This window comes from Pseudorca crassidens, chromosome 5, assembly GCF_039906515.1.
Source record: "Pseudorca crassidens isolate mPseCra1 chromosome 5, mPseCra1.hap1, whole genome shotgun sequence".
Taxonomy (NCBI): Eukaryota; Metazoa; Chordata; class Mammalia; order Artiodactyla; family Delphinidae; genus Pseudorca; species Pseudorca crassidens.
In genome coordinates this window covers 89,744,524-89,772,148 of record NC_090300.1, presented here as the reverse complement: position 1 = coordinate 89,772,148, position 27,625 = coordinate 89,744,524, and the positions used below count along the sequence as shown (strand labels likewise).

At 43.9% G+C, this 27,625-nt stretch overlaps 1 protein-coding gene across 9 annotated transcripts in view; it reads left to right on the top strand.

The window, feature by feature from the left end:
- SIDT1 (SID1 transmembrane family member 1) overlaps nucleotides 1-26,838 on the top strand; it is an 88,611-nt gene extending 61,773 nt beyond the window's left edge. Inside the window, exons 12-27 of one of the 9 annotated variants that reach the window (XR_010943735.1) lie at nucleotides 263-408; nucleotides 1,412-1,485; nucleotides 2,870-2,936; nucleotides 4,652-4,725; nucleotides 5,707-5,830; nucleotides 6,038-6,155; nucleotides 8,474-8,610; nucleotides 9,241-9,352; nucleotides 12,212-12,226; nucleotides 13,175-13,251; nucleotides 15,972-16,018; nucleotides 20,360-20,465; nucleotides 20,550-20,660; nucleotides 21,852-21,965; nucleotides 25,073-25,788; nucleotides 25,875-26,838. Coding sequence is in view for 5 of the 9 variants with exons in the window: in XM_067738880.1 (XP_067594981.1) it covers nucleotides 263-408; nucleotides 1,412-1,485; nucleotides 2,870-2,936; nucleotides 4,652-4,725; nucleotides 5,707-5,830; nucleotides 6,038-6,155; nucleotides 8,474-8,610; nucleotides 9,241-9,352; nucleotides 12,212-12,226; nucleotides 13,175-13,251; nucleotides 15,972-16,018; nucleotides 20,360-20,465; nucleotides 20,550-20,660; nucleotides 21,852-21,965; nucleotides 25,073-25,135 (1,385 nt within the window). In the remaining 4 variants the exon portion in view is untranslated. Of the gene's footprint in view, nucleotides 1-262; nucleotides 409-1,411; nucleotides 1,486-2,869; nucleotides 2,937-4,651; nucleotides 4,726-5,706; nucleotides 5,831-6,037; nucleotides 6,156-8,473; nucleotides 8,611-9,240; nucleotides 9,353-12,211; nucleotides 12,227-13,174; nucleotides 13,252-15,971; nucleotides 16,019-20,359; nucleotides 20,466-20,549; nucleotides 21,534-21,589; nucleotides 21,966-25,072 lie in introns of those variants that run through there. The other 8 variants (XR_010943737.1, XR_010943734.1, XR_010943736.1 and 5 more) reach the window with 8 other exon arrangements.
- Nucleotides 26,839-27,625: the final 787 nt, after the last annotated feature.

Sequence of the window (27,625 nt, the reverse complement as noted above, 5' to 3'; positions counted from 1 at the left end):
CCAAATAGTTAACAGAGCAGATGCCTTTATATTATGTATTCAGCCCTAGAAAGAGATGATTTAAATATAAAAATAGGAGGAGAGGAAAATTAGAGGTCCATTGAGGAGCAATTAGAGAAAGAACACGTGCTGTGGGTAAGGAGTTGGTTTTTACCAACACAGCATTTTCAGGAATGAGTCAGCACTGTGCTTTTTGCAGAGAAAGATGGACTCCATGGGTTCTTCACGGTTTGGGAAGGCAGATGAGTCTCCTCTGTTTCAGATGAGTCAAGCTCCAGTCCTGGCAGGCAAATGTCCTCCTCCGATGGCAGACAGCCATGCCAGTCAGACACGGACAGCTCCGTGGAGGAAAGTGACTTCGACACCATGCCAGACATTGAGAGCGATAAGAACGTCATCCGGACCAAGGTACTTCTGCCAGGTGGTGCTCTTCGAGAGGGCGAAAAGTTCAGGAGCCAAATACAACTTCAGCAACACCTCAATTTCCTTTATATATATTTTTTCTTCAGGGGGAGTCAAATTTCTCAGTGAGCTTTTTATTTATTTTGTTTAAACATCTTTATTGGGGTATAATTGCTTTAAATGGTGTGTTAGTTTCTGCTGTATAACAAAGTGAATCAGCTATACATATACATATATCCCCATGTCTCCTGCCTCCTGCGTCTCCCTCCCACCCTCCCTATCCAGCCCCTCTAGGTGGTCACAAAGCACCGAGCTGATCTCCCTGTGCTATGCGGCTGCTTCCCACTAGCTAGCTATTTTACATCTGGTAGTGTATATATGTTCAGGGGGCTTTTTAGATAAAACTTAGCTACATACTAAAAGCAATACTTGGTTGGTTAACACTTCTTTCTGGAGGGAGAAAGTGAGAGCAGTAAAGAAAACAGAGCGCTAAAACGCTCTCAGGGTCTGAAGGGGCTGAGCATGGACAAAAGTTGAGGAAGGGATCCAACCAAATGGGAGAAAAGATTCATTTGAAGGGTGTACTTGGAAAAACTCCCTGGTTGTATACATAAAATCCTTCAGGAGTAAAAGCTCATTTCTTTCTGGCTCGTATATATCACATTGTGTTGTATCCAGTAAGGGACACAAAGGTGAATCGTACCGTTTCAACCTCGTCATTCAAGAATCACACGATGGGCATCTCTGAAAACTGGGAAAGCAATTCTTGAGATCTAAGAAGCATTCAAGACGCCCAATAGGCTTCCCACATCAGCCAATTTCCCTAAAGCCAAGGGAAATACTAGGATTTTTAAAGGCATCCTGGGAAACGCAAAATTAAAAGAAAAGTCTTGTTAAATAATTTTAATCCCTAGTGAGTGATTGAACTGAAATGTGTAAAGCTCTCCTTTATATTTTATGCAAGAAATCCAAGTACAGTTTTGCACTCTCTTTTTATTTGGCATCCCAGATGTTCCTTTACCTGTCAGATCTGTCCAGGAAGGACCGGAGAATTGTCAGCAAAAAATATAAGATTTATTTTTGGTGAGTAAATGACCAGGAGGGCTATGGTTCTCTTTAGTAAAATTAAAGTTTTCCTTGTAAAAGCTGCCATCACTTATGAGATTCATATAAGTGAATCAAATCACAGGTTTCAGTGTTTAATGAGGCACAGGTATAGGTGTTTAAAGGATTCATGCCACATTTGATAGGAAAGACAAAAATGAACTACCAAAGGAAACCAGCCCTAAATTAAATAAATACAAAGTATTAAATAAGAACGGTAGTGGAATCCCATAGGGAGACACTAAATCCTTTTCTAGGAAAATACAGTAACGATAACATTAATGTCACCACCTTCCCTCTTCTCCTCACCAGGACTTGCTCTTGGAAGAGCCAGTGATTAAAGGGATGAGATGCCTAGAGCATCTCATAGTAGCTAGAAACCTCCCTGAGTGAAGATGATACCATCAGCCAATAATATATAGACCTGCGATGGTCAGACACAGATGCAGTCTTCCTACAAGCAGAGAGTCTGAAGTGCCTGGCAGGGTCCCCTCCTTCCTCTCAGAAACCCCCAGCTGACACTTGTGATAGCCCTTCCCATTCTTTTTTCTGGAAGGATACCCTTTTACTGGGATACAGATATTAGAGGAAAACAAGGGCCAGTGGAGACCACATGGAATTCCATAGTAGGGCCATCATTTTGGAACTAAGAGATATCTAAAAGAGCCACATCCCTTTGTGAGATCCATCACCCATTACCTACTCTCAGATCATTTTTTTTTTAAATTTTTAAGTCACAACTTATTTTTATTAATTTATTTATTTTTGGTTGCGTTGGGTCTTTGTTGCTGTGTGCAGGCTTTCTCTAGTTGCGTCGAGCAGGAGCTACTCTTCACTGCGGTGTGCAGGCTTCTCACTGTGGTGGGCTTCTCTTGTTGCGGAGCACAGGCTCTAGGCTCACGGGCTTCAGTAGTCGTGGCACGCGGGCTCAGCAGTTGTGGATCGCGAGCTCTAGAGCACAAGCTCAGTAGTTGTGGTGCACGGGCTTAGTTGCTCTTCAGCATGTGGGATCTTCCCGGACCACGGATCAAACCTGTGTCCCTTGCATTGGCAGGTGGATTCTTAACCACTGCACCACCAGGGAAGTCCCTCTCTGATCACGTTTAATCTAACAATATCCTAAATAGATAGGTCCTCATTAATAATTGGTTAAACCAGAAGCAAGTATTATTTACACTGTTTTACAAGTAACTGTATGAGAGGAAGATTGGAGAAACAGGAACCACATAATCAGTTTCTAATCGCATTTGTGAGTTAACTAGGGAGTTATGGGGTGGAAAGATTCTTTTTTTTTTTAAAAAAAAAGGGCAAAGTTTCCATTGTTATTTTGGAAATAACCGTTTCTGATTTTTTGCCTGCGTAGGAACATCATTACCATTGCTGTGTTTTATGCGTTGCCTGTGATCCAGCTGGTTATCACCTACCAGACAGTAAGTGCTGCCCCGAACTCCAAAATCCCACCTTTCATACTGCAGGGAAAGATATTTGCTGCGAATTATGGAGAAAGGTATAACTTGAGCTCCGTCCAAGAATTAATTCCCCGTTTGGGTTCCCACTGGATTTCTCCACTGGTTCGTCTTTGACCTTTAAATCTAGTTCCCAATTGTTTTATCACAGACCGCTTGTATTATTTTGACTACCAATCTGAAATTATTCCCTTGCACTCATTTAGTCTTGGTATCTATCAACTGTGTCTATTTTTTACCAGTCTGCACTTTTGATCATCATGGGATGATGAGTAAATTTGCAGACCAAAACAAAGAAACCTGATGTCTAATTTAGCCTGTGTCCTGTCATTGAGGGTAAATATGTTTTGTAAAAGTAAGAACAGCTTCACAATACTAATGAAATATTAAAAGAAAATATAAAATAAATAAAAAACAGACAAAAACAATAATTAAAATAGCTTGAGAATCCCCACTGTACCTTCACAGAACCCTAGGGTCCAGGTCACTTAAGTGATCCCATCTGGGATCTATTACACATGAAAAAGCCCAGTTAGAACAGCACCAGGCTAAAGGTGTTTCTAATGCAATGGTTCTCAAACTTTGCATTAAAATCATCTGGGGGACTTTTAAAAATCCCAGTGTCCAAGCTGTACCCCACACCAGTTAGATCAGAGTGGAATCAGGCATCAGTATTTTTTTTTTTTTAGATGTTGGGGGTAGGAGTTTATTAATTAATTTATTTATTTTTGCTGTGTTGCGTCTTCATTTCTGTGCGAGGGCTTTCTCTAGTTGCGGCAAGCGGGGGCCACTCATCATCGCTGTGCGCGGGCCTCTCACTATCGCGGCCTCTCCTGTTGCGGAGCACAGGCTCCAGACACGCAGGCTCAGTAGTTGTGGCTCACGGGGCCAGTCGCTCCGCGGCATGTGGGATCCTCCCAGACCAGGGATCGAACCTGTGTCCCCTGCATTGGCAGGGGGATTCTCAACCACTGCGCCACCAGGGAAGCCCCAGGCATCAGTATTGATGAAACTCCCAGTGATTCCAGTGTACAGCCAAGTTTGAGAGCCAGGAGTTTAATAATATTTCACCAATTCCATATTTAATACGTGATGAGGACGAGGACTTTATAAGGCTTGAGCACCACCATTTATAATCTAAATATTCTCTGAATACTTTGGTGCTGTCAGAAGATACAGCTGTGCTGTGATCTAGGAAGGTTCTTAACGATAGCGATAGTGATAACTATGGACAACCAATCACACATCTCCTTATGTCCACCTGCCCTGTGGTTACCATTTCCACACAGAGGATGGAACAGCTCCTTACCCTCCCAGGATTCATCTAGAACATAGGATGTACCATGACCATTCTAATAGGCAGGTCCCAATGTTAGCATCCTCTCAAAATCCTTTTATAATGAGAACAAAGGAAACATACTCAGTTGTATTCTGCCGTGAGGCCACATAATGAGGGACACGGAATATTTCAATTCAAAGCAAGATGGCAGCATTGAAAGGAAATGTGTCTATACTGTGTAAAGGCTGAAGGTAACGACCCATCCCCTGCTGAGAAGGGGCGCTGGTTACGCTGTAAATCACCGACAGTTGATCGCTGTGAGCACTGTCCACTTTTTGTGATTTCAGGCTCAGGGGGTGGAGGAAAACAGCATCTCCTCTTTTCACTCTTGGTTTTACAGATAGTCAATGTCACTGGTAACCAGGACATCTGCTACTACAACTTCCTCTGCGCTCACCCCTGGGGTGTCCTGAGGTAAGCCCAGTCCTCTGAGGCAATGAGAGATGCCTTTCTGTGTAATGGGACGATTTCAGTTTTTAAAAATACTAGAACAGTTGTGGAAAAGCACCCCAATCAAGGGTAAAGAGGAATGAAATCAGGAAGTTGAGATCAGGTATGCCTCTTCCATTCCTGTATGGGGGCCTCAGGAAACAGTCCTGAGGAGAAGGCAGAGATGTGTTTGAAAATACCAGGTCCTTAGCTGTGATGACCCTCACCCATGGGCATGAGCTGCTAGTACATTCAATCCGTTAAACAACCTCGTGAGATAGATAGGATTATTATTACCCCCGTTTTTAGATGAAGACGTTAAGGCTCAGTTAGAAAGGTAAGGACTTGCGGAAGGTCCCTCAACTTGTTAGTGATGTTGAGACTCACACCGGGGCCTGCTGCCTCCAAGGCCATGCTCCAGCCTCCAGAACACGGCGAAGTGCAGAGAGCATTTGCCTGGGAGTTGCGAGCCTGGCTTCTCGATCCAGAACTGAACTAGTCTCAGTTTCCTTAAATAAATCTGCTGGCTGTGACCAGTTGACGCTTATCCTGAAATTCATGGTTACAGAGCTGAGTATGGACACATAACATGGGTCCGTCCATCTACGTGAATTCACTCTCACAGTGTAGCTGAAACGCTTGGCCCAACTGCCCCTCTGTGGAGCGACTCTCTTTCCTAGGATTCATTCCCCGCTACTGCCATCAGCACCAGGGAGGATTGAGTGGGTGTTAGGGAAGCTAAGCAGGCATCCCTGAGAGGAAACGGACACATTATCACAGGCTAAGCATCCTAACGTGGCATTAGGTTAAAGATGCTTTCTGATGATCTCGGTCCTGAAATCTTATGGAAAGGTTAGCAGTGGAAAACACTGAATGCTGATTTCACTCGCTCATCCATGCCTTCATTCAGTCTCTAAAGCTCTTTGATACCTTGACTCTCTCATGGTCTCTCTGTCATCCCCTCAGTGCCTTCAACAACATTCTCAGTAACCTGGGCCACATGCTCCTGGGCTGCCTCTTCCTGCTGATAGTCTTGCGCCGGGACATTCTCCATCGAAGAGCCCTGGAGGCCAAGGACATCTTTGCCATGGTGAGGAGAGGGTGGGACGAGGGAGGTGAGAGCTAGGAAGGGTTATGGTTCCAAACGGGATCTGCAAAGAGGAGGGACATCTGGCTAGACGGTGTGACAATGGATTACGTGTCATGGACCACACGAGGCCAGAGCATGGGCGTCCCGGTTCTGTGGCTGAGTCACTAAGGAGTATCTTTCCACTGACCAAGCTTTCTGCTTTTTCAGGAGTATGGGATTCCCAAACACTTCGGTCTCTTCTATGCTATGGGCATCGCACTGATGACGGAAGGGGTGCTCAGTGCTTGTTACCATGTCTGCCCTAATTACTCCAACTTCCAATTCGGTAATTCGAATTTACATCAGCTACACAGATTTGAGTTATAGGAGTCTTATCCTGGGACCCTCTCAGAAATGCCAAGGTCGTGCTTGCAAGAATTAAATGACGTTTTACGTGAAGTGATCTGAGGGCACCTCACCACAGGGCATGGTTTCCCCACACTGTACCGTTTTTTCCTCTCTGACCACCGTTTATAGACTACAAAAGAGCGAACACTGGGTACTGATCTCATGGCTAGATCTGCAGGTGGGCAATGGGCTAAGTGTCAGGCAGCAGGTCAGGTAGAAACCACCAACAGACATCTAGAAATCTCCCTCAGTGTAGCTTGGCTTAATTTAGCAGTTTGCCTGTTTTGGGTTGAAAGTAATAGAAAACCCAATTCGAATTGGGTTAAATAATAAGTACACTCATCAGCGCACCAGCCGAATGTACAGAGGTGGAATGGCCTTGTGGTTAGTTTGTCTGGTGGCCCTGGCTCCGCTTCTCCGTGATCCCCCTGGTTGCACCCAGCCTGCACACTGGTGGCCTCCTCAGGCTGCCTTCCCTCGTGGTGGCAGAAATAGCTACAGCAGGTCTTGGCTTCCTGTCTCCGCACCATGATGTCTAGAGAAAGCAGCGAGCTGGCTTCCAGGAGCCTTCATTTGAGAGCAGGAAACTTCTTTCCCCCAAACTCCCCAGATAAGAGCCCCTCACGCCTCCACAGCTTACACAGCCCTGAGCTTACTCCAGAATCTTTCTCTGTGTGAGGGTTAGGTCGGGCCAGCATTGCTACCCCAGTCACGGTGGCAAAGGAGGTGAGGTTACCTTTAGACCAATGAGACCCTTCCCTGGAACCAGGGGTGTAGTTAGCTTTCCTGAAGCAAGTGGTCTGGGAGGGTGTGCATTTCTGAATAGAAAATGGGGCTGAGATATTTGAGTTGGTATCGAGATGCTGTTAGGATGGAGAAAGGGAATAGCTGATGCTGGAAGCAGGCAATTAACAATGTCCTCCACACTCGAGGATGAGGTTTTTAAAAACAGTTATTTTGTGTTTGTGCTCTAGCCTCTGGCTGTTAACTCCCAACACCACAGAAATTCTCCATCACGTTTTAGTTTGTTTAAATTAGAAGACATTTTTAATAGAGGAAAACTATAGAGAATAATATCATTCACCACTCAGAAGGAACAAATGCCAACACTTTAAAATATTTGCCTTAAATCTACTTTAAGAAATAAAGCATTGTGTAAAGTTGAGGTCCCATTTTGAACTGTTTTCTAAACTTATCAACTCTCCCCTTCCTTAGAAGCAACAACTGTGATTAATTTTATATTTATCCTTCCAGTTTGTTTTTATAGTTTTTCTTCATTTGTAACAAATTAATATTAATTTCTCACACTTCGTTCGGCATCCTTCTTTTTTCATTCAACAATGTTTTCAAGATTTATTGGTATTAAACCACGGATATCCAGTTCATTCATTTTTAAAGACTGTCATTCTGTAATAAAAATATACCACATTTATCAATTCCTCTATTGAACAACACTTAGAGGTTGCCAATATTCTGCTAGTACAGACAGTGCTACAATGACTAGCCTCATCTATGCCTGTTGCGCACATGTGAGAGAGGTTCCCTGGAATACCTAGAAGTAGAATTTTGGGGTCACATGGTCCTGGTTGATGCATCTTCCATTTTACCAAAAACAGCCAACTTTCTCCCCAGAATATTAATTCCCACTCCCACTGGCTGAGTGAGAGTTTCCACTTCCCCCGTATCATCACTAACATGTGTTATTATTAGACATTTACACTTTTGCCACATTTTTTAGTAACATGGGACATTGCATGGCTGTTTTAATTTGCATTTCCTTAACCCCCATGCAGCTAAGCCACATGGAATTTCTAGCTGTCTTCTATCCCTAGGCTAGAAAGCCTTGTATATGAGTAGTAATCAATGTGGTTATGTTTCAGTATACTGAGAAGGACCTCCTGCGCCCACGTAGGATTCTCTTTATTGTCACACTGCCCTGTTCCCATTAGGGATTCTTTTGTTGTTGTTGGACAGGAGCGTTTATACACACATAGCCCTGCGAGTGGGGATAGGCAATTATTCATCATATCATCTGATACTTTTCTTCTGGGAGCTAGGAATGCCCCTCTTGGAGGGGGTGAGAGGTGGAGTGTGTAGGGTTTACCTAGAATGTGCCTGGAGAGGCTGGCGTGTTGGAGGTCACCACACAGGCTGAGGGCAGCAAATACTCCAAGGCCTGAAGGGAGGGGTTCTCTGAGGCTGAAGAGAGGTCTGTCTGCCACCTACTGGATCTCGATTGTCTCGGCTTCTCCTCAGACACCTCCTTCATGTACGTAATCGCCGGCCTCTGCATGCTGAAGCTCTATCAGACCCGCCACCCAGACATCAACGCCAGTGCCTACGCTGCTTACATCTCCTTCGCCCTGGTCATCACGCTCACCGTCCTTGGAGTGGTGCGTCCCTCCCCACAGCTGGCAGCCCTCTTGGGAGGCTTTGTATTTTGTTTTTTGGACCCCAGGTGAACAGGTTTAACTAATCATAATCCTTGGCTCATGACACACTCTCATCATTGGTCCGTTCATAGCATTTTAGTTACTGAGCTAGAATTTTTAATAATGTAACAGGCCCCTGGAACACTGCCCCTGGACAGTGTTAATACAAAGCTGAGACCTGGCTCGGGTGAGACTGGAATAGAGATGTACAGGCTGCTGGGAGAGAGACTGACTTGAAAGGACAAAAACCACTTTCTAAATGTGCGTGCACATGCGTCAGTCGTCTTCTGTTATTTGAAGAGCATTAGCTCCCAGCTTTAGACCTACTGCCTCTTCACCTGCTGTTCAGCTGCCTCACCCATTGCTTCCCTTTTCCATTTCTTTCTTTTTCATTTGGCCAGGTAGCCATTCTTTTTCCAGCCCTGGCTGCAGTAAGATCCCTGTGAGATCAGAGAAGGGAGAAAACCCAAAATTCACACACAGCTAGGTTTTTGACACCTTATGCATACACGAGAGATGAAACAATTTTAGTAAGTTCTCTGGGGAAAAAAAAAAAAACCAGATGAAGGTAACTTCCATCTTTACTCCTAGGTGTTTGGGAAAAATGACCTGTGGTTGTTCTGGGTCATCTTCTCTGCAATCCATATTCTGGCTTCTCTGGCCCTCAGCACCCAGATCTACTACATGGGTCGTTTCAAGATAGGTGAGTCACCTGTTACTCTATACTAAACATGCTGATTAACTTACCCTGAGAAAGGATTGTCTTGCCTATCTTAAACGGAAGTGTTACTTGTCACCGTGAACGCTTGCTCTGAATTCTGTGTGTTTAATAGCATATATTCTCTCCAAGAGCTTCCTCTCCTGTATAAGACAGCAACAATCTACTATCACTAGTTCTGTTTTCAACTGAGACACTAAGCTAGCTCAGGGCTGAGGCATCCTTCCAACTCCAAGTCCCCAAAGCTTTACAATTCACCAAACTTTGAAAGTGCGTTTGTAGAACAGTATGATCATCACACCGCTAGTTCCACTGAGAAGAATGTTTTTCAGTTCATAGCACTTAAAAGGAGCATTTCTCTAACCATCCTAAATGGTTAACAAGAATAAATTCTATATTACTTTCAAATTCTGGGGCTGGAAGTTTTGGAGACCAAGTTGCCAATCTTAGAGGCAGGACACCTGCCAAACGCCCTCTGACAGCATGACGTATCACGTTAGATCACCAAGTGTTCTGTGGAAATCAGCTTCTGATCTGCTCTTGGTCAGTCAGCATACATTTGAGCGGGTGCAAGTCATTTCAGAGCATCTAAATTTCACCCATCATTTTAAAGTCCGGGAAGTCAGACTCAAAGATTCATTTGTATATTTCAAGAAAAACCAATATATATATAAACTAGGCCTATCCCTAATATTTGCAGAGCCCAAGGCAAGACTGTAAATAAAAGCCCACTTACCATATGTATAAAAATGTTTAACTTATAAAGCAGAGGAAAAAAGTATTAAATATATGGAAGAAAGGAAGGAAGAAAGAAGGAAGACCAAGAAGCTGATAAATATACCTTCATTACAACCTACAAGGTACAAGTTCAAATTTAAAATTCTCAGGTGCATGGAAGAGTACTCCAGAACATAGCTATACAGGAGAGCTGGTCCCCAACCCCTGCCCCCCTTTTCTTCTCACCTCTGGCTCTGTCCTGCATCTTAAGGGGTCTCACAGGTATGCATGTGGACACCCTTGTCTAACATCCAATTGGCCATTCCTTGCCCCTAGAAGTGCACACTCTAGTGGTGCTATCTGCCCTCAGGAAGACAAACCAGGGAAGGGACCTATGCAGGCTCTGAGAGCGGGCTCAAGGCCCTCAGGACAGGGAATTCTTGGGTCCAGGAATTCAGAATGTGGCCTAGAAGAAGCAGCCCCCTTGCCCTGCAGACTCCTCAGTCACTGGGGAATGAGGGCCTTTAAAATACGGCTCCCCTGTTGCCCAGATCTAAGAGCGATTCTATATAAACAAGTGGCTTTAAGACTAGGAGACCAAATAAAACAATCTCTCATTTTGGCAGTTTAATTTTTCCTTTTGGCATGGTCAGTAGATTAACTCTTGGTGTTAACATAGCCGGTATACCTCCAACTCCCCCCAGTGGAAGCATCAATAGCTGGTTGGGTAGAACTCTGTTCGTGCTCCATCCTCCACACTCAAAGGTGAATGAAGTCATACAAACTAAACTCTCAAAAGGAACATAAGTTAGGCACTGTTCCTCTGGGTTTTGCAAGTTGGAGAAATAAACTTGAATACAGATATATGTAATGGTAGTGACCATTAATACATAGAGGAGCTTTTAATATGTTTATACCACCTTGGCCCCATGCAACTTTGCAATACTGAATTAATTTACCTTTTTAAAAAAGGAGAAATTGAATGTAGTCTATTATAACCATGTACTAGTCTGTCAGGGTCCCAACAGGAAAAAGCTATCACATACAAAGACAAAAGATTTATTCACAGAGGGACTCTTCATAGGACAGGGGTGGGGTGGGGAAGAATGAAAGGGGTAGCACAGTAACCTGGGGTTAGTAGCAGGAAGCTTTTACTACCCACAAGCCCAAAAGGGCATAGAGGAAGTGGTTACCAAAACATGGAAGGAGGGCATCACGGAGAGAAAGTCACCTTCCTCCATGAGCGTGGAGCAGTGACCTTTGGCTAACAGACAGGCAACCTCACAGGGAAGGCACCAGGCAGATAGTACTCTGGGCTCACTCTCCTTCCTCTGTCCCTCCAGTCTCCTGCTGGCATTTCTCGTTGTCCAAATCCAAGGGGAGCGAGGGAACCCATTGAGTGGTCCCTGCAGTCAGCCTCCCCGGGCGTGGTGAGGACAGAGAGACATGGCAGGTGAGTCTGGAGGGGCAAAGGGAAGATAACCTTCACACAACTTAACCCAACATTTAAAATTTCTGTACCTAGGGAGTCTCCCCCAAGTGGTTACGGATTTACCAAAGTCAAAAGGAAAACATTGTGACAATTGCATCTACATTTAGTCCAAAGGCAGGAAGTTGGGTTAGTGGACAGTTGTTCAGGCAACACCAACCTCTCTGCCCATTCCATAAGCTGCCTTTGCTTTCTCAAATCACAGATTCCTTTCTCTGGGGCCCTTAGGCCACACAGGAAAATTAAAGTGGACACGAGGAAAGGCAGTAGCAATGAGGCAGAGCATTTCATAAGCAGGACAGAAAACTGCAGAGCTACTTGTCCAGATCACCGTCGTGTCTCTTGTTTCCCGAAAAGGACCACAGGCAGAGGATGGATTATAAGTTGCGGTGCACAAAAGTACACAGGGAGAGAGGAAAGTCTGATTCACGCTTCGAAGAATAGTGAACTTCTGAACGTTTGAGACAGGCAGAAGGAGTCTGTGTTCTTTACGAGAAGACATTACTTTTGTAATCAGAAAACAAAATTAAAGTCATCTGTTTCGAGAGAAAAATAAAATGACCAGTAGTTTACCTGTTTGGCTACCTTCTTACAAATCTTTTTTTCTCTCCTCAATTCTCTGCTTCCCACTGATTCAGATGTGTCTGACACAGGTAACGTTCAGCCACCCTCCCCAGGGTTTTCTACATTGTTTCCTTAACAAAGCAACCTGCCTGACTGACCTGCCAACTCTGCTTTCTGAACACCTTGCAGATTGGGCAGGATTTGGTAGGCAGGGGGTTTGGAGAGAGGCTCAGAGGCAGGGATGCACCCCAACCCAGCCCGCAACGCGCCTCTTCTGGGCTAGTGCATGGACACGCCCACGCCACCCCCCCCCCCCCAGTGTATCTAGTCTAGTGAACGCTGCTTAAATTGACCCCAGGGGTAGCCTTGAAGAGGAACGGCAGCACAGCAGAGCTGGGGTCCACCCTTACTGAAATGCTCACTTCAGGAAGACCCCAGCTTTGCCCGTGACATCTCTGTGTGGATGGCTCACAGAATGACAGCCCCACCTGGGGCCCTGACCCTGCTCATATAAAAATCATCATATGTACAGGCTTTCTGAACATGCTTAGTAGACCCCACTGTCCCCTGGTTCAATGCTTACTGACTTATAACCACACTGAGAAACACAGATTCGAATTTTTACAAGCTAAGATTTCCCATGGTCTAGAGAGAGCAGATGTGTTAAGGTGACTTTTGAGAGTCCCCATACATCTCTGCTGTAAAGAAAACACTAAACCATCAACAGAGGGAAACTTAGCTGAAGGAGACCATAGGAGGGTTGGCCAGCCCCCCAAATGGTTTGCGAGTGCTTGTTCCTTGTGTCCATCTTACCTGCCTTTCTGCGGGATGCTGCATGGATAGAGCACACCTGCCACGAAAGCCCAGGCAGTTGTGGGTGGCGTCTTTTAAAGCAAACATTTATTGCTGACCTATTAGGGACAAAGCATGGCTTTTATGAGGTGACATCATCCTGGCCGCAAAAGCTTGGGCCAAAGGGGAGTGTTCTGGATTATCTCTGACCAAGCCTTCTCACCATGCAATTGTGTCATCAGCAGATTTGGGAATTTTCCGACGGGCCGCTATGGTGTTCTACACAGACTGCATCCGGCAGTGCAGCCGGCCTCTCTATATGGTAAGTGTGTGTTCCCGTGTGCCTTGGCCTTCTCCCAGACAACAGGAGGACAGCAGGAGGGGCAGGCTCGGGGTAGTCACACAAGGCTCCCCAAACCAAGAGGGCCAGATGGCCTAGCGTGGCTGAAGTCCAGTTAGTGAGGGAAGAGGCATCTTGCTTCCCCTTCTCACTCTTAAAAGACACGCTGGGATGGTTCCTTTTTTGTACATGAAAAATTGCTAGTATATAAAGAACATATGTATGTATATACACACACAAAACTATTAAAGTGATGATTGCTGGAGGAGGGAGGATCCAGATAGGGTGTCCCTATAAATAGTCATCCAAAGAGGTATGATTATTTCACTTGTGAAAGTCAAGAGAGGGCACTATTACTAATGACACCTGGACTGTCCCAGGCAAACTAGGGACATATGATCACTCCAATCACTTTCATTAGGAACTTTCCACATTATACATTTGTTTGCTTTTTATACATTGTTTGACTTTTACAGTGAGCACGAATGCTTTTTCAAAATCGTAGCTATTGCTTGATGGCAGAAATACAATATTAAAAATTCTACCGTATGGTTTTCAATGTATTACACATTTCTACACTGAGCGGAGGGATCAGTGTAGTTTCTACACTGAGCTGGGATCAGCCCTGCTCCCAGCTGCCTTGGCTTGCTGGCCAGTGACCTTGGGAAGGCTACATACCTCGTCTGAGCCACTGCCCCAACCTTTACCCCGTGCTGTGATCAGAACTAGTGATGCCGTTTGGGCCTGGCACACAGGCATTCACTAAATTCCTGCTGATAGTTTATAATCAGAAGGATTTTTACATAAAGGAACCTGGGAAAGTTTTAAGCCCGGTAGAGCTTGGGCAGGAGCTATAGGCACTAAAAATTGAATTGAAGCTGGAGGGTTTTATTCAGGGGAGAACTTAAAAGCCCATTAGGACTTGTGAGTATTAGGAGAGATAAGAATGCCTCAGCTGTGAACCATAAGGGGAAATTAGTGTTTCTGGTGTTTTTTACATTAATTGATGCAGGCTGTCTTTTTTTTTTAAACAGACTATTTTTAGAGCATTTTAAGAGTTTTTAGTTTTTTTAGGTTCACCGAAAAATTGAGAAGAAAATACAGAGATTTCCCGTATGCCCCTCCGCCACACAGACACAGCTTCCCCATATCAACACCCTCACCAGAGAGGTGCATTTGCTAGTCAGTGAACCTACGTTAACACATCATAATCACTCAAAGTCTATACTTTACATTACAATTCACTCCTGGTGTTGTACATTCTATGGTTTTCTTGACGAGTTTGTGATGACATATATTCATCATTATAGTATCAAAGAAGGTCGAGTAGTTTTCCTGCCCTAAAAATCCTCTGTGCTCCACCTATTCTTTCCACCTGCCCCTCCTCCCCAACCCCTGGCAGCCACTGGTCTTTTTTAGTGTCTCCTTAGTCTTACCTTTTCCAGAACGTCATATCGTTGGAATAATATAGTATGTGGCCTTTCCAGATTGGCTGAAATAATATGCACTTATGTTTCCTCCATGTTTTTTCATGGCTTGCTAGCTCATTTCTTTTTTTTTTTTTTTTTGCGGTACGCGGGCCTCTCACTGCTGTGGCCTCTCCCGTTGCGGAGCACAGGCTCCAGACGCGCAGGCTCAGCGGCCATGGCTCACGGGCCCAGCCGCTCCGCTGCATGTGGGATCTTCCCGGACCGGGTTACGAACCTGTGTCCCCTGCATCGGCAGGCGGACTCTCAACCACTGCTCCACCAGGGAAGCCCTCATTTCTTTTTAGTCCTGACTAATATTCCACTGTCTGGATGTGCTACAGTTTATTTATCCGTTCACCTGTTGAAGGACATCTTGGTTGCTTCCAAGTTTGGGCAATTATGAATCAAGCTGCTATAAAATTTTGTGGGCAGGTTTTTGTATAGGCACGTTTTCAGCTCCTTTGGGTAAACACCAAGGAGCACAACTGCTGGATCATACGGTAAAAGTATGTTTAGTTTTCTAGGAAACTGCCAACCAAACTGTCTTCCGAAATGGTCGGACCATTCTGCGTTCCCACCAGCCATGAATGAGAGTTCCACATCCTCACGAGCAACTGGTGTTGTTAGTGTTTTGGATTTTGGCTTTTCTAGTAGGTGAATTCGTTTTTTTAAAAGGAAGATATTTCCCTGCGCCACCAGGGAAGCCCCAATAACTTTAATCTTAATAAGGCCATGTGTTTAGAAACCAGGAGCCTGGGAGCTGCAGGACCTCCTTGGAGCCAGAATAATGAAACTAATTCCAGGTGCATCCCAAGAGCTACCTTAGGGCCCACCAGTTAACACAACCCAGGGAAAGAGTCCTTGGTTACAGAACAGTGGTGGCAGAATTCTTTTAACTACTGAGTAATCAGCACATACCACCAGCCTTCCCGCCAAGAGGTGGGCCCAGGCGCCCAGCTCCTTTAAAAACTGGGGGGAAAACAGCAAGACTTCTGCTTTATTCACCAGGCTTTCTTTTACAGGGACGAGGTCACGTCTGTTTGCAGTCAGAGGCTTTGCCATTTAGTCCTCGTAGAGGACTTTCCAGTCATAGGCAAAGCTCTCTTACAACTATAGAAAAATTGTTTCCACCAAGGCAATTGTTTTCCCATAATTGATGCTTCCCCTATGGTAAGTTTTTTAAAAAGCAGTATGTGCGGCCCCTCATTTGATGTTTTCTTTCCTCCTTTCCAGGACAGAATGGTATTGCTCATCGTGGGGAATCTGGTTAACTGGTCCTTGTAAGTAGTCTTAGGAAAACAAGTTTTTCTCTTTATTAATTTCTCTGTAACACCGTGGTTTAGCTTTCCTTGGCTGTCATTTTTATAAAGAAGTCTTAAATTACATTAAGGAGCGCATAGGACTGTGCTTGTTCTAGTGACTTGAAAGAAAGCTACTTTTCATCCTGCAAAGAATGCACTAGGAAGCTCTTGTGTACCAATAGTTGCCTCCCTTAAAGCAATGAGTTCAACACACTGATGCCTTGAGCTCATTTGTTCAACAAGACAAACATCAAATTTGCTATATCTAGGTGGATAAATTAGATTGGATATATATGCATATACACACATACACACATATATATATATAAAGAGAGACTAATTATGCCAGCAGCAGCAAAAATGCAACAGTTTTAAACTCTTTTTAGAACTTTCCATAAAGGCTACCCAGTAGGCATTTCTCTTACTAGGTGTGGGTGTGTGTGTGTGTGTGTGTGTGTCTTTCTCATTTCTTTCTTTCCCTCCAGGTCTCAATCTTCTTACTCTGCTTATACCATTTTTCTTCCTTTTCTTTTCCCTCATTATCACCTTGGTCTTGTTTCCTCAAATGACCTCTAAGTAGAACACTGCAACAGAAGTACAATTATGCTAGCTGTATTTTATGTATCTATTTTTCGCAACTTATTCTTAACTTAAAAATGTGAATGAGTGAGATGTTTTATTGATCCCTCAAAAAATAAGTATGTTGAGCTGCTTTTATTAGTGGTTCTTAGCTGATGTGCTCCCCTGGGTCAGTGACCTTTGATAGAAAGGTGACACCCTACTCCTCCTCCCTTTAAGATACCAGATGCAGGGCTTCCCTGGTGGCGCAGTGGTTGAGACTCCGCCTGCCGATGCAGGGGACACGGGTTCGTGCCCCGGTCCGGGAAGATCCCACACGCCGCAGAGCGGCTGGGCCCATGAGCCATGGCCGCTGAGCCTGCGCGTCCGGAGCCTGTGCTCCGCAACGGGAGAGGCCACAGCAGTGAGAGGCCCGCGTATTGGAAAAAAAAAAAAAAAGATACCAGATGCAAAGAAATAAGCACACCATCAGGGAAAGCCAGAATCAAGTCATGAGAATTTGAATCTTATTTCGGGGCCACATGCTTCTGGAAGAAACTTCCCACAATATTGTTGCCCCAGGGTTTACCTTGGGGAAGGTCCATACCTGTGAAGGACTGTCCTTTACTCAGGGACACGTCAGGATGGGTGATTCTTGGCCGTGGTCACCTGCGATGCTCTCTCGGCCACCCTTTTAGGGAAGACCCCACAGTCCTGGCGACTCTGTAAGACAGGATGGAGGGTGTTGATAGGAGATACGATACTGAACAACTGATGATAGTGTCTGCAGGGTCAGAATCACCTAGCTTGTCCCTGCCTCTAGTAGAACTAAAATCAAACCCAAGTCTGCAATCAGATTTAACAATCAATGGAAAGATATCCCATGCTCTTGGATTGGAAGAATTAATGTTAAAATGGCCACACTACCCAAATCAATCTACAGATTTAACGTGATCCCTATCAAATTACCCATGACATTTTTCACAGAACTAGAATAATCCTAAAATTCATATGGAACCATAAAATACCCAGAAGTGCCAAAGCAATCCTGAGGAAAAAGAACAAAGCAGGAGGCATAACCCTCCCAGACTTCAGACAATACTACAAAGTTACAGCAATCAAAACAGTGGGGTACTGGCACAAAAACAGACATATGAATCAATGGAACAGAATAGACAGCCCAGAAATAAACCCACACACCTACGGTCAATCAATCTTTGACAAAGGAGGCAAAATTACATGATGGGTAAAAGACAGTCTCTCAGTAAGTGGTGTTGGGAAAGCTGGATAGCCACATGTAAATCAATGAAGTTAGAACACATCCTCACACCATACACAAACATAAACTCAAAATGGCTTAAAGACTTAAACATAAGATATGACACCATAAAACTCCTAGAAAAGATTATAGGCAAAACATTCTCTGGTATAAATCATACCAAAGTTTCTTAGGTCAGTCTCCCAAGGCAATAGAAATAAAAACAAAAATAAACAAATGGGACCTAATCAAACTTACAAGCTTTTGCACAGCAAAAGAAACCATAAACAAAAAGACAACCTATGGAATGGGAGAAAATATTTGCAAACAATGCGACCCAAAAGGGCTTAATTTCCAAAGTATATAAACAGCTCATACAACTCAATAACAAAAAGAGAACCCAATCAAAAAATGGGCAGAAGACCTAAATAGACTTTTCTCCAAAGAAGACATACTGATGGCCAATAGGCACATGAAAAGGTGCTCAGCATCACTAGTTATTAGAGAAATGCAAATCAAAACTACCTCACAATGGTCAGAATGGCCATAATTAAAAAGTCTACAAATAAGTAATGCTAGAGAGGGTATGGAGAAAAGTGAACCCTCCTACACTGTTGGTGGGAATGTAAGTTGGTTCAGCCACTATGGAAAACTGTATGGAGGTTCCTCAGAAAACTAAAAATAGAATTACCATATGATCCAGCAATCCCACTCCTGGGCATATATCCAGAGAAAACTATAATTCAAAAAGATACATGCACCCCAATGTTCATAGAAGCACTACTCACAATAGCCAAGACATGGAAACAATCTAAATGTTTATTGACAGATGAATAAATAAAGAAGTTGTGGTACATATATACAATGGAATACTACTCAGCCATAAAAACTGAAATAATGCCACTTGCAGCAATATGGATGCAGCTAGAGATTATCACACTAAGTAAGTCAGAAAGAGGAAGACAAATATCATATGATATCACTTACATGTGGAATCTAAAATATGGCACAAATGGACCTATTCACGAAACAGAAACAGATTCACAGACATAGAGAACTGACTTGTAGTTGCCAAGTGTAGGGGGGCGGGGAAGGGATGGAGTGGGAGTTTGGGGTTAGTAGATGCAAACTATTACATACAGAATGGATAAACAACAAGGTCTTACTGTATAGCACAGGGAACTATACCCTGGGACAAATCATAATGGACAAGAATATTAAAAAGAATGCGTAGATGTGTATAACTGAGTCACTTTGCTGTACAGAAGAAATTAACATAACATTGTAAATCAACTATACTTCAATAAAAAATAAATTTAAAAAAAATGAACAAAAACACTCCATTAATAACAGCTTTCCACTTGAAATACTTAGGAATAAACTTTGAGAGGTGTGTGGAATCTTTCTGCAGAAAATTTAATTACCTTATCAGGAGAGATAGAAGAAAACTTAGCTAAGTGAAGAAAGATGGCATGCCCTGGGTGAGAAGATTAACTATTGTAAAGATAACAATTCTCAAGTTAATGTGTAAATTTAGAATTAGAAATGGAATGAAGTTAATAGGATTTTATTCTGAAATTATTTACCTAGTTAGACAAAGTCTCTGCAAAAGGTTAACCGGAGAAAGGAGGGGCAGAGGTGTATAGTGACAGCCCAGCATGATTCAATAGAACTTTCTGGAATGATGTGTTTATTAGCCACTTGTGGTTATTGAGCACTTGAAATGTGGTGTGACTGAGGAAATGAATTTTCAATTTTTTTTTAATTTTTATTAATTTTTATTTAAATAGCCACATGTGGTTACCACATTGGATAGTGCAAGCTAGCCTAACCTTTGTTAGATAATTTAACATATTATAAAACAACAATAACACGATGAGCCACTGCTCCAAAACTAGAAATTATAAATTAGTGAATCAGGATGAAGAGGCCAGAAAGCCAACTATATACATATGTGCATGGTGTGTCTGTATTAAACACAAGCTTTCAAAACCAGGAGATAAGAAAGGGCTGTATAATAAAGACTTTTGTTAGAACGGAACAGAAATTTGGAGCAAACTTAAGGCCAAACCCCAACCAAAATAAACTTCAGTATTAATTTAGACAGCTAGCAAAAATTTGGTAATGTGTGTCAAGCCAAGTATTGAGATAATTCTATGTCTAGTAATCTATTCCAACCATCTTAAATGCAAAAAGGAAAAAAAAGCACAATATGTCTGAAGGTATTTATTGTTGCAGTTTTTAATAATAGTGCACAACGGAAGGACAAAGAGAAAACTCTTCATTTCAGCTAGAGAGGTAGGATGATTGCTTATGGTACATCCACTGATAGGAACCTCACAATCGTTAAAAATGAATGTTCTGAGGAAGACGTAATGAATTGAAAGTTACTTACAACATTTTTAAATTCCCCTCCCACCAGAAACGGGGGTGTGGGAGTGAAAAAGCCAATAATGTTACAAATCCACCTTCATAGCTACAAAATAATTCCTCTGTGTGCTCAGTGCCCTCTTTGGACTGATCTATCGACCCAGGGACTTTGCCTCCTACATGTTGGGCATCTTCATCTGTAACCTGCTGCTCTACCTGACCTTTTACGTCATCATGAAGGTAAGAGTGGCGGCTGGGATCCGGGCACCGTGGGCCCTCCTCGGGTGACGCGTGTGGCTTGGCAGCAGCGCTTCTCACCCACAGCTTCGCAGCTCCGAGAAGATCCTCCTGATCCCGCTCTTCTGCATCGTTGCCACCGCTGCGGTGTGGGCTGCTGCCTTGTATTTTTTCTTCCAGAATCTCAGCAGCTGGGAGGTAAGAGGGCAGTTTTCTTTTCCAGGATGACATTCTCTCTCCATCTTGCCTTTCTGACCTTCCTACCTCCCTCTCTTCATGTGCTGGTTGCTGTTTATCTTTTTTATGTTCTCTGACATGGATGCTTTCTCTAAAGGGGATGGTTTTCAATATCCACACGTGACTGCTCAATAAATGGCATGTCGTCATTATCAGGGTGGCGCCTCTTAAAAACGAAGCTCTACCAACACTGCAAACGTGATCTTCATTATGTGTCATTCCCAGTGGATGTTTAATACGTACAGGAACCTTGCTTAGTGTATCTTCTCCACCTTATCATAGTCACCATCCATAAACAAATACACAGGTGCAGGTGTTTATAAATCCATTTCACAGTTAGGAAAGCTGAGGCCTAGGAAACTGGTGATGTGTCTGAGGCACAGAACAGGGAAGAAGTCTTAGCTCTCCATCACCATAATCACCACAGGCAACTTTAGAACCTTTTTATCACCCCAGGAAAAAACCTGCATCCGTTAGCAGTCAATCACCATTTCTCCCTAACCCCTTAGCCTTAGGCAACCACTAATCTATCTTTTGTTTCTACAGATCTACCTATTCTGGACATTTCATATAAATGGAATCACATAACATGTGGTCTTTGGCTTCTCTTCATAATGGTTCACCCATGTGTAGATGTTATCAGTACTTCATGTTTTTATTGCTGAATATTCCATTGTACGGATATACCTCATTTTATCTACCCGTTCAGCAGTCTATCGACATTTAAGTTGTTTCCGCTTCTTGGCTTTTATGAATGCTGCTGCTGTGAACAACTGTGGTCAAGTTTTGTGTGGACGTATGTTTTCTTGGAAGCTAACTTTTTTTTTTTTTTTTTTTTTTGCGGTACGCGGGCCTCTCACTGCTGTGGCCTCTCCCGTTGCGGAGCACAGGCTCCGGACACTCAGGCTCAGTGGCCATGGCTCACGGGCCCAGCCACTCCGCGGCATGTGGGATCTTCCCGCACCGGAGCACGAACCCGTGTCCCCTGCATCGGCAGGCGGACTCTCAACCACTGCGCCACCAGGGAAGCCCGGAAGCTAACTTTCTGACCCAGGCATCTAGTAGTGACTTTTTAGGTTTCTGGATACTCAGCCCTCTAAGGAGTTGAACTGTGGGAATGCCCCCACTACATCCTGCCTCACCTTCTTCCAGGGAACGCCAGCCGAATCCCGAGAGAAGAATCGAGAGTGTATCCTGCTGGATTTCTTTGATGACCATGACATCTGGCACTTCCTCTCTGCTACTGCCCTGTTTTTCTCATTCTTGGTGAGTTTATAAAAACTTTTTTCATTTCTTCTCGCTTTACATCCTGTACCCCTTTTTTTCTCTTCCCCTCTTTCTTACATCCCCTTTTGTATTTTTAATTTCCCTTTCCAAGTCTTCATTATAATTCAATGTACAGAATATCTTATTTCTTTTTTTACACTGTATCCTTCGGTTAGATCTTTATTTTCATTCTCCTTTTACTCTTCAATACTTTAAGACACAGAGGGATAAAATAATTTTCCTTCAGTTGTGCAATGTTTGGACTGAACTGTTGATTAGAACTCACATGCCCAAATCCCCCGGGAACCACTTTGGGCATTGGCTACAATCTCAGCCACACTAGGTTATTCCTTCTTGTGCTATACTCACGTTCCTCCCCCTCTTCCAGTCTCACTGCATGTCTTACAAACATTTCACAAGTTCTTGGAGTGGCTCAGGATAGCAGCCAGGCCTCTTTTTGCCTTCTAACCAGTCTCTTCCAAATCTCTCCTGTAGTCCCTCCATTTTTTGTCCAAACACCTTTCCAGAAGCCACGCATATTATAACAACCCAGGATGAGAACTCCCAGCCTACTTCCATCTTAATTTTGACTTTTCCAAAATAAAAGCCCATGATGCCTGTACAAAAGGTCATTTAAAAAATAACACTGGGTTGGCCAAAAAGTGCCTTCAGTTTTTAAGTAAAAATAAAGGACATTTTTCATTTTCACCAAGAACTTTATTGAACAATGTATTTGCCCTTTTGTTCCACTACCTTCTGCCACTTTACAGGCAACTTCATAATTCCATCTTCCCAAAACTTTTTATCTTTTTGAGCAAAGAACTGTTCCAGGTGCCTTTTACAGTCTTCCAGGGAATTGAATTTTTTTCCATTAAGAGAATTTTGTAAAGACCAAAATAAATGGAAATCCGAAGGTGCAATGTCTGGTGAATACGGCTGATGAATCAGAACTTCCCAGCCAAGCTGTAGCAGTTTTTGCCAGGTCATCAAAGAAACATGTGGTCTTGCGTTATCCCGATGGAAGATTATGCGTTTTCTGTTGACTAATTCTGGATGCTTTTCGTCGAGTGCCGCTTTCAGTTGGTCTGATTGGGAGCAGAACTTGTTGGAATTAATCATTTGGTTTTCTGGAATTAGCTCATAATAGAGGACTCCCTCCCAGTCCCACCATATACACAGCATCACCTTCTGTGGATGAAGACCGACCTTTGGTGTGGTCGGTGGTGGTTCATTTCGCTTGCCCCACAGTCTCTTCCATTCCACTTTATTGTACAGTAGCAACTTTTCGTTGCCTGTCACAATTTGTTTTAAAAATGGAACTTTTTATGTTTGTTTTTATTTTTGGCCGTGTTGGGTCTTCGTTGCTGTGCACAGGCTTTCTCTAGTTGCGGCAAGTGGGGGCTACTCTTTGTTGCAGTGCACGAGCTTCTCATTGCAGTGGCTTCTCTTGTTGCGGAGCACGGGCTCTAGGCGCACGGGCTTCAGTAGTTGTGGCGCGCAGGCTTAGTTGCTCTGCGGCATGTGGGATCTTCCCAGTCCAGGGATCGAACCTGTGTCCCCTGCATTAGCAGGCAGATTCTTAACCACTGCACCACCAGGGAAGCCCAAAACCAGAACGTTTTCATTACGTTTAAGTAGAGAATCACATGAGGAAATACAGTCAAGAAGGGTTTTTTTGCTTAACTTAATGTGAAACCCAAACATCAAAGTGATTCACATAACCAAGCTGGTGCAAATGATTTTCAACGCTTGATTTAGATATTTTGAGTATGTCGGCTATCTCCCGTGTGGTATAACGTTGATCGTTCTTGATTAATGTCTCGATTTGTTCGCTATCAACTTCAATTGGTCTACCCGACTGTGGAGCATCGTCCAGCGAGAAATCTCCAGCACAAAACTTCACAAACCACTTTTGACATGTTCGATCAGTCACAGCACCTTCTCCATACACTGCACAAATCTTCTTCTTGCGTTTCAGTTGTTTTTACCTTTCTTGAAATAATAAAGCATAATATGCCGAAAATGTTGTTTTTCTTCCATCTTCAACATTAAAATGGCTACACAAAAATTCACCAATTTTGATAGGTCTCTTTTTAAATGCACGTTGATAGGACAGCTGTCACACACAATCTAACAAAATTGTTCCAAATGAAGTTAAAAACAACTAAGTGCTGCTAGGGCCATCTTACGGAAAAAAACGAACGAACCTTTTGGCCAGCCCAATATTAGGCCTCCTGGTTTCACGCTGCCCACTTACTTTAGTCTTGTCCATGTAACCTCAAGAGTGGAGCAGGGCTACCCCCTCGTGGCCAGTTTGGGAAGTTTAACCAGTCTGTATAAACATCATTCCTGAAGGCTTTTATCTTTGATAGTCACCTTCTCTAGAGAGACAGAGACAACAAAAGTGGAGCTAAGGGTTCCATGTGGAGAGAGTGATGGTAGAGGGAACTAAAAATGGAGGATTAGGGTACAATTCTTATATGGCAATATTCTATGCAACAAGATTTCATTCCATTTAGGTCCCGACCCAAATGTCCCCTCCTAAGTGGTAATGATGTCCCTGGCCACCCAACGAAAAACAAAATTTTATACATATACAACTGAATCACTTTGCTGTACACCTGAAACTAACACAACATTGTTAATCAACTATACTCATATAAAATAAAAATACAAAATTTAGAAAAATAAAATTTTAACCAAAAAATTTTTTTTACCTCGCCCCATCCCATACTTCCTATATCCCCACCACAGTTTAATTATTATCCTTAGTACATATTACTAGCTAACATACTTGACTTTGCTCATGCGTTTGCTTCATGTCTGAAGCTCTCTCTCAAATGTAAGCCCCACCAGGGTAGGGATTTTTGTCTCTTTTGTTCTAAGCCATATCTCTAGCACCTGGAATAGCACTTAATAGACCCTTGATAAATATTTGAATTAATAAATGAACTATGTAATTATGACAAGTGCCTGTTAAGAGCACGGCGTTGCAGAAAGCTGCAGAAGACATGAAAACAAATAAGGGCACTTGTGAGTCTTTGGGAGAAAATAGGGACTTATTGCAACTGTGGGTTCCTCTCATTTCTCTGCCTCTCTCATTTCAGGTTTTGTTAACCCTGGATGATGACCTGGATGTGGTTCGGAGAGACCAGATCCCTGTCTTTTAAGCCTCCAGCATGGAGAGCGGGGAGAGAGAGCAACCAATCTTGGTGCTGTTTCATGAAAAATACAGGGACTGCAGCAAAGTAACCACTGCCAAATGCTCCACTCATCCTCTGTTGGGTTGGCTCTGTACACATTCCCGCAGGGAGGAGAGGAGATACAGGGGGACCCAAGCCTGCAAGAAGGGAAGCAGAAGGGAGGCAGCAACTGTGGACAGAGTCAAGCCCTTCAGAGTCGAAAAACACCCACCATCCCCTTCTGTCACTACTCTGAGTTAGACATGGACAAAAGCTGCATCGAAGTTGACCTTGGGACCACTCCCACCCTCACTTGATATTCGCCAGCCATGGGGGGACCATGCTGCTCTCCGCCCTCCAGCTGCCTCCCCGCCCAGAAACTCCAGGGTGGCCCCCGTGCATCTCTGTAACATCTGCTGCTCTAGACATCCCAAAACACCAGCCCACTTCTCCGAAGTCCTGGAATGATGTGATTCCTTAGAGTCTGGTAGAGGGGTGGCCCCAAGGCCCTACCCAACTGGGAGAGATGTTTTGTAGCACCAGCTCGTCACCTCCACCAAAGGAATGTTGTACGCTTCCCCCAGGTTCCTGACCGCATTAGGAGGACTCTTACATCAGGCTGGGTCACCCGCTCCTGGCAGGTAACTGTCCCTGAGACCAAGGTGTGGGTGCTTCCCTGTTCCTTGGTGTCCTCATCTCACCGCTGTGTGTTGACCCCCTGACTCAGGCTCTACCTTCTTGGGAAGGCCACTTCTCCACAGACCAGCTCCAAGGTGGAAGGGGAAATGGGAAAACTCTTCCAGCAGCAGGAGGCACCAGAGGAATGACCGACAGCACTAGGAGACTGGTGACATCAGCATCAAGCACTCAGGCCTCACGTTAAGGACTTGGGCTCCTGGAGCAGATTCAGCGAAGGCAATTAGGCCTCCAAGTCAAATAGCTCCATTCTGTGCCTGCATCACCCTTGGGGAAGAAATAAGTGTTCTAAGCAGGGGCACTGCTCTCGGGCACCTGTACAACCGGCCAAGCCCCTCCTCTGCTGCTTTATGCAGATCAGGGGCTTTAGACTTTCTCCTGAGTTTCTCTGGAGGCCAGTCTCAGGGTGAACACATCTCACCCCTCCTCTCCAGTTGCAAAGAGCTCAGCCAGTTTGGGGGCGGGGCGGTTGTCTCTCTGACACACCTGATTCACATTCACTCCCCAGGATGGTGTTGAAACACTCAGTGTCCCACTTCACTCTCTCACTGTCCAGCAGCTCTGCCCCCAGGAAGTCCCATTTTGACCAAACTCCTGTATTACCTGCGCTATGACGTCATCAGAAAATTTACATGCAAACGTGCATACACAGATGTATTTGCCCGTGAAATTGAAGTCACCTTCTCACCTCTGCTTTCTTGATCCTTCCTTAGAAGGATCCTTCATTCTTTTTAAAATATATATATATAATTTTCTCTAAAATAATGTTCCAAAACACATTTTGGAAGTTTGAATGGCAAACTTTCCCTGATTTTAAGAACACAAAGATGCTTTCAATGAAACATTATGATTTTTTTTCTAAAATGCCCCCAAATTCATAATTGGTGTTGTTATTCTTTATTCCTTAAAAATTGTTGGCTTCCATAGGCCATATGAAGGCCACCTATTAAATGGTTGTATCAATCTAACATTTAAAATAAATTTCGAACCTGTTTAACTTGGCTGATTTGACCTAATTCTTTTATTTTTAATGCACTAAAAGTTTTCAAATCCTAGAAAAAGCGGGGGTGTGGGGTGGTGCAGAATGCAAAAGACAAAGTCTGTTCAAGCAGCCCCGTGGCCTGAAGTGAATAAATTGTAGGACACCTTACCTGTTTGGTAGCTTGTCTGGGAAATATGTCCATGGAAATGGGGATGGGGCCCCAGAGAAATGGATGGACTGTGCTGCTGTATTCTTGACCGTTTTCTGACACAGTCTGCCTTGTGCTACAAACTTACACGTTGTGGTCAGTTTTGTTCTCTGCAGCAGGACGGAAAACCCAGACCAAGCCTGCTCTTATAAATATCAATTCTAAATGTACCTGTTGCTTTTTCTATAGTGCTGATTTGTGCATGGCTGGAGGCCACAAGAAAGTCGTTCAGCTGCGCCTGTAGGTTTGATAGGAACTCGGGGTGGAGGGGGCAGCCACAGTTACTCACAGTGGTCCCTCATCCACATGTAGCACAGGCCTGTGTGACTTTTGTCTGTCCTCATGGACTTCTCTCTTCACAAGAGAAGGGAAGGCAACTCTGAAAGCCGAGTCCAACAGGAGGGTAACGGGAGCCAGCCAGCCACCGAGAAGAGGCTCTTGGCAGAGAGGCCCAGGGTAATAAGAGCAGTTCCCTTGGAGGACAGAGGTGTGGCAGCCAGACGGGCAAAACCGCACATAAAAAAGGCCTCTTCACACCTCTGACAAATGCTGGGGAGGCAGCCCCACCTGTTAACACTGGATGGCTGAGGGA